This window comes from Kryptolebias marmoratus, linkage group LG11 (assembly GCF_001649575.2).
Source record: "Kryptolebias marmoratus isolate JLee-2015 linkage group LG11, ASM164957v2, whole genome shotgun sequence".
Taxonomy (NCBI): domain Eukaryota; kingdom Metazoa; phylum Chordata; class Actinopteri; order Cyprinodontiformes; family Rivulidae; genus Kryptolebias; species Kryptolebias marmoratus.
This window is the reverse complement of record NC_051440.1, coordinates 26,791,105-26,803,117: the sequence shown is the minus strand read 5'-3', so window position 1 is coordinate 26,803,117 and position 12,013 is coordinate 26,791,105. Positions and strand designations below refer to the sequence as shown.

Here is a 12,013-nt window from a genome sequence, read left to right as displayed (position 1 = left end):
AACACACACACACACACACTGAACACACACACACACACAGACTGAACACACACACACACAGAACACACACACACCCACAGAACACACACACACACACACACACACACACTGAACACACACACACACACACACGCGTGCGCTCACCTCCTTCAGCAGCTGCTCAACATGTTTCATCATTAAAACAATTATCTGATCTCTGATCGGTAAAACAAACAAATAAAATCTGGTTTAAAATCCCAGAAAATGTTTTTAAGCAACACTTGAATGTTTGATTTCAGAATAATTAGTTGAAACTAAATAAATTTCAGAGCATTTAAAGTCAGATCTGTTTAGTTTATTATTAGACAGTTCAACACTTCATAGTTAATTAGACCTTATTATTAATTAATTAATCTAATATCAACATGAAACAAACACAAAAACAGAACTAAACTCTGAATCTGTGTCAGCAAACAGCTGCAGTGAGTTCACATGAAGATGCTTCTGGATCCAGGACCTCCTGCTGCCAGACCCACAACACCCAGAACCTTCAGAACCCCGAGGCCTCAGACTACATCCACACTTCCAGAGAAAAAGTCATGATGTTTCAGTTTGGGCCAGCAGAACCAGAACACACTAGGTTGACCTGATTCGGAACTGTGAACACATCCAGAACCTTCCCTCGAACTGAACCCAGACCCTCAGATCTTCACCAGTCGTCCCGATGGAGGCAGGTCCAGGTTCACTCCAGGTCCTGGTCCTCCATGATGGCCCGCAGAACCTCCAGTCCCTCCACAGACACGGTGAGACTGCCCACCACCTGGCTGCTGTCCTCCACATCCAGCACTGCAACACACACACACACACACACACAGATTTTAAAGATGGTAGATGGTGGTAAAGCAGCTGCAGGAAGACAAACTGGGTCTGAAAGTGTCTCCTTCAGAGGTCCGTTCGGATCTGCAGGGCTCTGATACCTGAATTATTCCCGTGATGCATTCACTGACCCTCAGAACTAGAAACTTTTGATTTGTGCTAATAGTAAATTATCATCATCATGTGGATCAAGTTTTTTCTTTGTCAGGTGTATTTATTGATTCTGATTGTTTGTGAAAATAATGTGTGTGTGTGTGTGTGTGTGTGTGTGTGCGCGCATGCTGACCACTCAGCCTCTCCTCCGTCAGCTCCTCCCGTCTCTCCAGGATCTCAGGTATCCTCAGGTAGGCCACGCCCACATCCTCACACTCCCTCTCTTGCTCCTCCTCCTCCGGCGGCTCGCTGACCACCGTGAACCGGACCCTGTTCAGAAACGAGTCAGGTCCGTCAGTAACCCGATCAGAACCAGAACCGGTTCTGTAGTTTAACAACAAAAACTGAGCATCAGGGAGGATCATGAACATTCGAATGCAGCAGAAAATGTCAGACTGTGTATCAGCAGCGAAGACACAAAACAAGCAAAATGACCAACATTTAAACTGATCTCAGGTGGAAATGTTTGGTTCGTATCATTTAAAATATTCTGTGACTGATGAACTGAAACCATGAGAAAACTGCATCATGTGACGCGTCTGTCTCCCTGTCAGCTGTCTCACTTCCTGTCTCACCTGTCCATCTGAGGGTTTCGACCCTGCAGGACGTCTCTCAGCAGCCGCCGCCTCGCCACGTTCTTCTCAGCATCTACGGGAATCACTGCAGAACAACAAACAAACAGACAAATACTGAGGTTTGAACTGTTTTTCTTGTAGTTGCAGAATGTGTGGATGTTAAATATCCGATTTAAAGTTTAAAAGACATGAATCTGCAGAAACTCTGACAGGATTCTGGTAAGGGTCGGGAACATTAAACGACAATCTGATGAAATGCAGACAGGAATCTGATAATAATCTGATGAGATCAGGTTGGGAATCTGTTGGTCTCTCTGAAGTTCAACAGACTTTACTCTGTTCAGCTTTAAATCCAAACATTAAAGATGTTTTCAAAGCAAACAGCCTGGTTCAGTCCTGAGTTTATGTTGGAAAGAAAGCTGGCAGCATGGTTCCACTCCGAGTTTAAACACCGCAGGAAGGGAGGTTTATTTGTGTTGGAGCAGGTTTTTATTTCTGAGTGAAGTGCAGACAGGCGTCTCTGGTGACACGACAAAGACCTGAAGGATAATCCTTCATTAAAAGGCACAGATCTGATCTCAGTCCTGAGGAGAAAACACGTGAGCTGCACCCGTTCATGTTCATTCCTCCATCAACCTTTGCTGTAGTTGTAGTTGATGCTCCAGCCCTGGGGGGGTTTGGGCAGAGACAGGGGGGTCTCCTCTGTGGGCAGATCCAGGAAGTTGTACTCCACAAACAGTCGGACCACGCTGTCGTCCTGCGCCAGCCGGGACTGCGGCGTCAGGCTCAGAGACACGACTTCCACCCGCAGACGCTCCGACGGCTGAGGAGCAGAACATCAGCAGGAAGTTAAATCAAAACAGCTTTCAGGCTCCGCCCACTGTAAACCCAGCGAGGTGTTCACTGACCTTCCTCCCTGCAGACGGCCCCTGAACGATGCAGTCATCGCTGTCAGACTGAGTCGACTCTTTCTGATGGTCTGCAGCTGCCGGCGCCGCCTCCACATCTGGAAACAAACAGGAACATCCCACGCTGAGCTTTAACAGCTTCCTGTTGTTGGGACAGGTGAGCACAACAGGTGAGAGTTTGTGACGACCTTCGACAATTTCCTCGGAGATGTCGGAGTCGTCTGAGTAGGACTGAGCACTCGGAACCAGCTGTCCCTCAGAGACATGAGACTCTTCATCATCCTCCTCTTCTTCTGTGGTTTTCTGAGGAGGTTTGGACACCACCTGCGAACCCGAACACACACACCTGCAGGTTTCCTCCTGAACTCGAAGCAGCTACCTGTGATTGTTTCCTTTTTATTCAGGGATGGTTTACCGTGACAGCAGAGGGGAACGTTCCGCTCGGTTTGTCTGGAGAACGTTCTGCTGAGCTGCGCTCCACAGACTGACACAAAACAAAACAAAAGATCACAGAAACATCCAGGTGCTGAGCAGGTGATGTCACATTTCTGCAGTTCTGCACTCAACGTTCAGGACTCACCTGGTCTCCTGCAGGTGCCGGGTCCATAAATGTGACCCGTTTGGCGGCCGGCCCGTCCTTCTCCTGAGTCTTCGGTCCTCTGAGTCTGGGTGGTTTCTCCTGAGGGATGTTAGGAGGAGAGCAGTGACTCCAAGAAGAACAGAAAACTTCATTTAACCAAGAAGTAAATCTCTACATCAGACATTTCTTATGGGTAATTCTCAGCTTTATATCATTTATTTTAACATTCAGTGATCTTCAGAGGGGCGTATCAAATCAAAAACAGAAGAACAAATGATTGGAATGACTCTTGACTTTGGCAGCAGCAGCAGCAGCTTCAGAGCGAGTGTTGGAGTCAACGAGCTCTCCGTCTTTCTTCTTGTCCTGCAGCGAGACCTCTTTCAACCCTGGGTCTGTCTTCACGACCTCCACAGTCTCCTCTGGAGTAAATCTGGGCTCTTCAGCAGCTGCAATGACGCCGGGTGGAGGGAGATAAGTAAACTTCCACCTCAGCGTTACTTCGACGCAGCCGGCGGGGAGTCCTGAAGGGTCGGAGAGCTCAAACACACCTGAAGAGACCAAACAGTCTGAGTTACTTACATGTAATCACCTCAGGTTACTGTGTAACCCGGGTTCATACACCCCCTCAGAAGCATTCATCTCATTACACCAGTCCTGATTGGCTGGTGACTGCCACACCTACGTCACCTTCCCTTTAAGCAGGACACCATCAGAAATAAGCACCTGTTCTCGCTTCGCCTGTCTGATGAAACGTCTCACTCATGCTTCTCTGAGAACCGGGATAACTCAGGAAACCTAAAGTCCTCCTTCAGAGCATCGTGTCAGGGTCTCACTATCAGATATGGAGACTCCCGTATTCCCAGACAGCTTATCTGTAGCAACCAGAAGGAGCCCTCCTCCTCCTCTGGCGTGGGGGGGTCACTGGCATGCTTGCTGAAAATGGTCCATACCAACTGATGAGAAGAACACTGAAGGAGAAACAGAATTAGCACATGTGAAAAACCCAGAAAACTCACCAGGACAGGAGTCAGGTGCTCCAGTTAGCGCCTGTTGAAGGAGGGTTAGCTGAATTAGCTCTGATCTCTGGACGCTTCGAAGCCAGAAGAGGTCTTTAAACGGCGCTGCATCGTAGTGCGAGCTGCTTAAAGAGTCGGTGACGCAGGCATCATTCCACCAGCCAATCAGGACTGGTGGAATGAGATAAAAGATTCTGAGGGAGACTCAGACGGAGCGTATCCCATAATGACACATGGAAAGGAATGCTATGAATGAGAACTGAACTTCCTGTTTAAAGTTTTATTTGATTGGTTCAGAAAACAGAAGAACCGGCTCAACTAACCAGAGAGCAGCTGGTCTTGGGTCAGAGACAGCAGTGGCACTCGGGCCTTCCCCAGGTACGTGTCCCTCTGCTCCTCTTTGTAGTCCAACACGTAGACCTGAAGCACCTCAGACCGCAGGTACCGGTCCAGATCCAGGTCCATCAGGACAGAGTAGGACTTCAGGTCGTTGAACTCGGGGTGGCGGCAGTCGTTAACGGTGGCGGTGGGGGAGTCGGGGAAGCTGAAGAACTTGTAGAAGACGTAGGGACTCGGCAGCTGGGAGGTTCTGGACTGGAGGTCCGAGCAGCGCTGGACGGTGATGAAGAGTTGGTTCCTGCTGCTGTCTGACGGCTGCAGACAGGAGAAATAAGGAAGGAGAAACTGAAGGGAAAGACTCTGAGGAGCTTAAAATGTCCGATGAAGCTCATTAGAAACAGCTAATTTATCAGCAGGTCTGTAAAAAACGAGAATAATTATATCAGATTCTGTAGGGACGCACCAATATCAGTACCAGGTAATTACCAGGTGGTTACCAGGTAACCAGTACCAATAACCTGACAATGACCGTGGTGTCGATCTTTAAACACGGTGGACATTTCTTTGTTGGAGTTGGGTGGAAGGACTTATTTTAATTTCCATTAGTTTTAAATGAAAATGTGTTTAAAGTACAAATCACCTGTTGGATCGGGTTAAATTTGTAATTAAAAGGTTTCACAAATTGTAAGAAGTGTAATGGCATTTATCAGTAAGTACTGTGGTATGTGTACCTGTGAGTGGATGAACTGTGCAGCCTTCAGCTTCTCTCGGTACAAACGGACCGTCTCCATCATCGGGACCTTCAGTCTGAGCCAGTAATCCACCGAGCCGAAGCTGCGGACCTCCTCGTGTGTTCCTGACAAACACAGACGGGTTTCCTGATTCACCGACGAGGTCAGACCTCACCGGAGCGTCGGCTTCAGACACATGAATGTTTATCTTTTTATTAAATATTAATGAACTTCAGGTCAGTGGTTCCTCTGGAGGCTGAGGACAGAAAACTGCTGTTTGGTCTGATTCTGAGTTGGTTTTTATCTTTGGCTTTAACATTTTTATCTGTTTTTATTTAATCTATAAAATGATTAAAATATGTAGCTCATGACTGGACACATTTCCAGACCACATATAATTAGGATTCTGCGGGTTTATTCAGTTTTTTATAGTTTTAATTGTACGTTTATAAATCAAAACGTTCATCTCATTGAGGAGATGGCTGCTGTGACTTTTAAACAAATATTATCTCCACAGAAACACACCCACATCTCTTTTTGTTACTTTAAGTTTCAGTTTGCTTCTCGAACACTTCAGCTGCTACTTTTAGCTTTCAGCTGTTCTGCTTCTTTCAGCTGTAAGCTTGTGTGTAACTAACAGCTGGGTTCGAAGGTGCAGAACGAGCTCCTGTTAGTGATGAAGAAGAGACGATCTTCCTCAGATGAGTTCTGATCGTCAGGTTCTGGTTATCGGACCCGACTCACCGACCAGCGGGATGCTGCCGTGGACCTTCCCGTCCCGCTCCATCAGCTGCTGCAGCCTCAGCCGTCCCGTGGCCACTGTCCTCCAGTCCAGCCCCAGCGCCTGGTGCAGCTCCACCGTCACCGAGCACCTGTGCAGGTAGTCCAGGAAGCTGTCATCCACGCTCACCACGTACCTGGAGGTGTAGCCGTATTTGGGACTGCAGCCTGTCGCCACCGGAGTGGCGTGCAGCTCGAACAGGTAGAAGGAGTATGTGCAGAAGGTGGAGGGTTCTGCGTCACCCAGCGCCTGCAGGGCGGGCGGAGACAGCGTGGCCCCGACGATCTGAAGCTCCAGGAGGTTCTCTCCACGTTCCAGGTGAAGAGTTTCATCAAACTCATCTTCCTCGCCATCACCTGGGAGGTCCGGTCTGAAGACGAAGGTCTTGGTGCCGTAAGCGATGTCCCTGAGCTGAGCTGAGGAGCAGAAGCAGAAAAACATCAGAGCTGCAGGATCCTTTAAGATTTTTATTAAAACACAGAACGCTGAGAGCTGAAAGTCACTGAAGAAGATGAAGGTTTGGATTTATGAACGGCTAAAACAGCACAAAGTCTACAAAAGGAACAACAAATAAGTAGAGCTGAATGCTGACTCAGCGTTCAGACAAATAGTCGATATGAGGCCAAATGTGGACGCAGAACATTTGATGTTCTGAGCTGCTGGAACGGCTGAAACTGTTCCTTTCAGAACTTCACAATAAGATCATCTAATCCGAGCTGCTGTGAAACTAAAGTTTATAAGATTTCCCTGCTGTTCTTCTGCTCCCACCAGCAGCTGGGTTCTGTGTCTTTGTGTTTTAACGTAGAAGCTCTGATTCCACACATCATACCTTCCAGTTTGTTGATCTTTGCTGCCCTGGAGTCCAGCAGCTGAGCCTGATGAGTCAGTTTCTGCTCAAACTCGACTCTGTTGCTGTTCATCCGCTGCACCACGGCGTCCAGCTCCGCCTGACGACCAGCAGAACAGGAAACGGATCACACCGAGTTCCACAAAGACTCGAGAAGGAGAGACGATACACAGAAAGGCTGAAGACTACATTCCTCCTGTATCTGAAGAATGTTTTCAGCTTTAGTCTGATGATGTCTAAACTTCCCAACAAACTTCAGAGTTTCTCTCTGCTGGAGAACTGTCGTTTTCTCTGCTCAGAGGTCAGAGGTCACACACCCAAACTCTCACTGACTTTCATTTCTGAGCTCAGAATTTTCTCTTCAGATCTAAAAGTAAAAACCATCAGAACCTTCTGCTGCTCACGGGTCGAGATGTTTTAGATTTCTGTGGCACCAGCGACCCGTCAGATTCTGGATCTCAGGATATGACCCATCATGCTTTTCCTTCTTGTATGTTTCCATCATGGATCTCAGACTTCCTGTCATCTCCAGATCTTTAATTTTCAGGAGGATAAAGTCTGCGGGTCGGCTGGATTCAGGGTTTAAATAATTAAAGAGCAAACAGGAAGAAGTTTTGACCGAGAGGTTCAAAATAAAACTCATCAACCCTCTTCAAAATAAGAAGTCTTGAACTCCTTTTGGGTTTTAGAGGAGAAAGTTGAACTTTTCCACCTGCACGTCTGTAAACGTGATTTAAACGAGGATCAGGATAAGTCCACCTTGTGGTCCTTGCTGATGCGGCTCTCCAGGTTCAGCAGGTTCCGGGTCTTCTCCAGCTCCTGGATGGTTTCAGCGTGAGCAGCTCGCAGCTCTCTGATGGAGCTCTCCGTGGTGCTGCTCTCCTCCACCTCAGACAGGAAGCCCAGATCTCCAGATTTACGTTTCTGAGGGGCGACAGAGAGAGAGAGTGAAGTCAGGATGAAACAGCAAAGAGTTTATTTTCATTAAAAACTTACTTTAATGAGCAGCAGCGCCTCGGTGAGCTCAGCCATGCTGTAATCGTTCTCCTTTAAAGAACAGGAACAAAGTCAGGACGCTGCTTTTCACTGAATCTCTGGATTTATTCTGGTTCTGAAGCGGCTCACTCTGCTGTAGAACTTCAGGCGGTTCTTCAGTTCCTCCACTTGTTGCTTTTGTTCCAGAAACTGAATCTGAAGTTTCTGGTTTTCTTCTGCCAGCTGCCCATTTTTATCTGGATCACAACCACAGAGAGACATTAAGTTCTGATCCGGATCCGCTCGTCCTTCAGTGCGACTCAAACGGACCTCTCTCAGCCTTGACTTTGTCCAGGATCTCGTTTTTGTCGGCGAGGTCGGCGTTCAGCGCCGTCTCCAGCTGAGAGATCTGTAACCTCAGCTGCTGCTCCTGAAGCTTCCACTTCTGTTGCTGCGAGGCATCGAAGGCGCTGCGAACAGATGCATGTGATTGGTTGACACACCTGAGCGCAGCCTGAACTAACACATCAGCTCCTAAACCAGCTGACAGATCAGCTGACAACTTCACGTCACTTCCTTGTCCCTCAAACAGCCCCGCCCCCTTTTGGGTCAGAACAAACAGCGTAAAACTGCCTGTGACAACATGGAAATAAGAGCCTTAAAGCTTCTCTTTGCATATTGCCCAGCAACAAGCTGTTTTATTTGTTTTGAATTCATTTTAACCTGTACCATCAGCTGTCAATCAGCTGCTGAAGCTCGTTAACGACTGACAGCTCGTTAACCAAACACTACAACCTGATTCTGTCCTTCACCTCAGCTTGATCTGAAAACCTCAAATTGAGTTTACTCTGCCTGAAGACAAGATGATAAATTAAATTATTTTGTTTCATTTTTGTTTTTTTCTTTAAAATAAAACAACTGAATAAATTTCCTCTGCGAGTGATAAGCTGGATCGTTCTCAGGTGAGTTCAGGTAAAACTGTTTCAGTTTCTCTGACTGTTGCAGCAGAATCCTCAGATTTCTGAGGAAGAGAAGCTCTGACCAGCAGAATGTTTACCTGTTCACCTGTTCACCTGCTCACCTGTTCAGCAGTTTTTTGTTGTCTTCCTTCAGCAGCTCTCTCTCCTGCTCCAGCTCACCGATCTGTTGCTGCAGCTGTCAAACAACAGGAAACAGGAAACGTAAGGAGTGATTTGCTGCTGCAGTAACCATGGTAACCGCTCAGCCCATGCAGGTGTGTCACCTGCTCCACGTGGACCGCGGTGAGGCTCTTGGTCTGCAGCTGCTTGTTCAGCTCCAGATTCTTCAGCCGCTCGTTCTTCAGCTGAGCCGACAGCTCGTCCACCTTCGCCATCGCCGCGTTGTGACTCACCTTCAGAGTCTTCTGAGCCTGGAAACCACAGGTGACCTCATCACATCTGGATCATCACACCTGGTCTCCATCAGTTTGACTCTGACGGTCTGTCTCACCTCCTGCAGGTGCAGGAACCGTCCCTCCAGCTCCATCACGGCGTTGGATCTGCCGTCCAGCTGTTTCTGCAGTTTGATCATCGACATGTTGCTGCTGACCTGCAACCTGTCAGAAAACAGCAGGTGAGATGTTTGTTTACAGCCGGGAGCTCCGAGCGTTCCGACACACACCTGAGGGTGGAGGTGTGCTGCTGTCGGTGCTTCTCAAGCTCCACCTCCTTCTTCCTTAGCTCCTCCCTCAGCTGCTCCTCCGTTCCCTCCAGCTCCTCCATGCGGCTCTGCTGAGATTCCACCACGTTCTCTCTGGAACGCCACAAAACACCAGATTATTTCTTCTCCTAACAGAACCATCCAGCTGCTGTTCTTCTACCGGGCCAAAACCGGGTCAACAAGAGGTTCTGTCCCGATCAGGTCTTAGTGAACAGAGACGGACTGATCAGAGCAGGTCCGGTGGTTCTTACAACACCACAGTGCTGACTCAGCGTTCAGCAGCAGAACTCACAGGTTCCGGATCTCGGCCCTTGCCTCCTCCAGCAGACTGTGTCCGTATCGAGGCAACAGGCCCATTGGAGGTCTTCCACCTTCCTCCAAACTCCTCAGACCTGCAACAGACCGAAATCCAGCTGAGCTCGCAGAGAACATCTGTCCTCAGACGGTGACTCAGCAGTTACTGTGCTGCTGACTCCAGACCGATCAGCAGGTTGAAACTTTGTAAAAACTCTTCAGGTTGATTTAAGAATCTAAAGACTCATCTTCATCTTTTTAGATATTTTGTTGAATCTGTTTTTATCTGATTGTAGTTTTCCTTTTATTTCATCCTGAGTCTTAAGTTATTTTGGTTTTTATCTTTAAAAGGTACTAAAAAAATCAAATTTTCTAACTTTCTACAGAACCCTGAGCTGACTTTTCTGAATCTGCGCTTTTATAAATAAACTGAATTGAATGTGGACAGTCTGGACTCTTCTGCACATGCTCAGTGTGTGGACTCACTTCGGGGACGTGTTTGAGACGGAGAGGACATGTCGTCTCTGAGCTTCTTCAGGCCTGAGTTGACCCGGGGCAGGACGTGTCCGTACGGCGTCGGCCTGCGGCTCTGCGAGCTGAGGAGCTGCTGCTTGGCCACCAGGAGACGCTGTTTCAGCCCCTCGTTCTCCGCCTGCAGGCCTCTGACCTTCTCCTGCAGCTCCTCCATCATCTCCTCCATCTCTACGTCTCGGAGCCTGGAGGGCGGCTGGGCTCCTCCTGCAGCCAGCTGCTCCATCCGCCCCCGGTCCTTCACCAGCCGCATCAGCTTCGTGCCCAACCTGGGGGGGTCAAAGGTCAGGGTCACAGAGTCAGACTGACAGCTGGGGAATGAAGCTGCAGGTTCAGATGGTTTTATTAAACATGCCTGAGTGGTGTTTGCTGTTGGAGCCAAGGTGCATGATGGGAATCGTAGGCTGGAGCTTTTTAATGTTTAACATTTTGAGTTTTTCAATGAAACTTCAGTGAAATAAAACATGGACGACAATAAAACAAAAAGGCGGGGCTAACCTTTGATTGACAAGCTGCAGTTAAATCTTTTTATACTTAGGAAGATTACAAAATAAAACATTTTGTTTCTCCTTTTATTACAGCTGGAATGAAAGATGCTGATGGAAATAAGTTTCCTTTTTTTATTTATAAAGAAGGTAAAACAGCATTCTGACTGTTGAAGTAAATTATTTTCAGAAATCTAGATTTTTATACTTTTTTTTTTATTAAAATGGGTAAAAAAAGTCAGGAAACACAAATGTTTTTTATACTGTACTGCCTTTCTTTTCCAAACAGATCCAGACGAGGCAGAGGAGCAGAAAAATAAAGTGTTTCTTTTCTGAAACTTTTTTTTTTAAAGTGTTGCTGATGAAATCGCTGCTGCAGATCCTTTTAGAAACACTGTGTGTGTGTCTGTGTGTGCGGGTGTGTGTGTGTCTCACTTCCTGATCTTGTCGTCCTGCTTGTGGACGTGCTGTTTGAGCTGCAGCGTCTCCTCATGGAGGCGCAGGAACCGGTCCTCCAGCTCCTCCCTGGAGACCTTGGAGATGTCGTGTCGCGTCCGAACGTTCTGACACGTCGACTGATCTGCCGACAGAACCGAAACGAAACATCTGAGAACATCTCTGCAGACGGCTTCACACAAGAGTTCAAACATTCCTAAAGAAACTCAACGTGTTTCAGATCAGTGACAGGAACACAGATTTAATGGATCATCTTCACATTTTTAATTTGTTCAAAGCTTTTAAATTCTAGCTGTAAGTCTGTTTACAAACAAAAAGCTTTTAACATTTCATGAGAGTAGTCTGAGACAGGTGAAAACAGGAAGTGAGATGCAGCGGACAGGTAGCAGCACACCTTGTGGAGCAACGGCGAGTTGGGACGGGTGGACAGTCGTGTCCCTGACTGGAATGTCTGCAGCGGTCTCATCCAGGACACAGGACATGTTTCTGTCTGAAATTTAAATAAACTTCATTAAATCCAATAATCAGATGTTTGCAGCTGAGATTTTATAAAAAAAACCAAAATAAATTCATAAACCAAGAATTAAAGCCTCAGATGAAAGGGAGGAACAGGTGGGACAGACAGGTGAGACAGAAGACAAACAGGTGGGACAGCAGACAGACAGGTTGGACACCAGACAGACAGGTGGGACAGACAGGTAGGACAGCAGGCAGAAAGGTGGGACAGCAGACAGAAAGGTGAGACAGACAGGTAGGACAGCAGACAGAAAGGTGAGACAGACAGGTAGGACAGCAGACAGAAAGGTG

At 47.5% G+C, this 12,013-nt stretch overlaps 1 protein-coding gene across 2 annotated transcripts in view; it reads right to left on the bottom strand.

Annotated features, from left to right (window-relative positions):
• Positions 1-312: 312 nt before the first annotated feature.
• Positions 313-12,013, bottom strand: part of rpgrip1l (RPGRIP1 like) — a 14,338-nt gene continuing 2,637 nt past the window's right edge. The window contains exons 2-26 of one of the 2 annotated variants that reach the window (XM_017439839.3): positions 11,601-11,696; positions 11,186-11,330; positions 10,221-10,534; positions 9,733-9,832; positions 9,402-9,533; positions 9,231-9,336; positions 9,004-9,150; positions 8,842-8,915; positions 8,091-8,230; positions 7,911-8,017; positions 7,782-7,832; positions 7,545-7,709; positions 6,768-6,885; positions 5,902-6,354; positions 5,158-5,282; positions 4,411-4,741; positions 3,366-3,619; positions 3,072-3,170; positions 2,907-2,975; positions 2,680-2,815; positions 2,492-2,589; positions 2,220-2,406; positions 1,584-1,668; positions 1,142-1,278; positions 313-825 (exon numbers count right to left, since the gene is read on the bottom strand). In XM_017439839.3, the coding sequence (XP_017295328.2) occupies positions 722-825; positions 1,142-1,278; positions 1,584-1,668; positions 2,220-2,406; positions 2,492-2,589; positions 2,680-2,815; positions 2,907-2,975; positions 3,072-3,170; positions 3,366-3,619; positions 4,411-4,741; positions 5,158-5,282; positions 5,902-6,354; positions 6,768-6,885; positions 7,545-7,709; positions 7,782-7,832; positions 7,911-8,017; positions 8,091-8,230; positions 8,842-8,915; positions 9,004-9,150; positions 9,231-9,336; positions 9,402-9,533; positions 9,733-9,832; positions 10,221-10,534; positions 11,186-11,330; positions 11,601-11,688 (3,765 nt within the window). In that variant the 5' untranslated portion in view covers positions 11,689-11,696 and the 3' untranslated portion in view covers positions 313-721. Of the gene's footprint in view, positions 826-1,141; positions 1,279-1,583; positions 1,669-2,219; positions 2,407-2,491; positions 2,590-2,679; positions 2,816-2,906; positions 2,976-3,071; positions 3,171-3,365; positions 3,620-4,410; positions 4,742-5,157; positions 5,283-5,901; positions 6,355-6,767; positions 6,886-7,544; positions 7,710-7,781; positions 7,833-7,910; positions 8,018-8,090; positions 8,231-8,841; positions 8,916-9,003; positions 9,151-9,230; positions 9,337-9,401; positions 9,534-9,732; positions 9,833-10,220; positions 10,535-11,181; positions 11,331-11,600; positions 11,697-12,013 lie in introns of those variants that run through there. The other variant, XM_017439841.2, reaches the window with a different exon arrangement.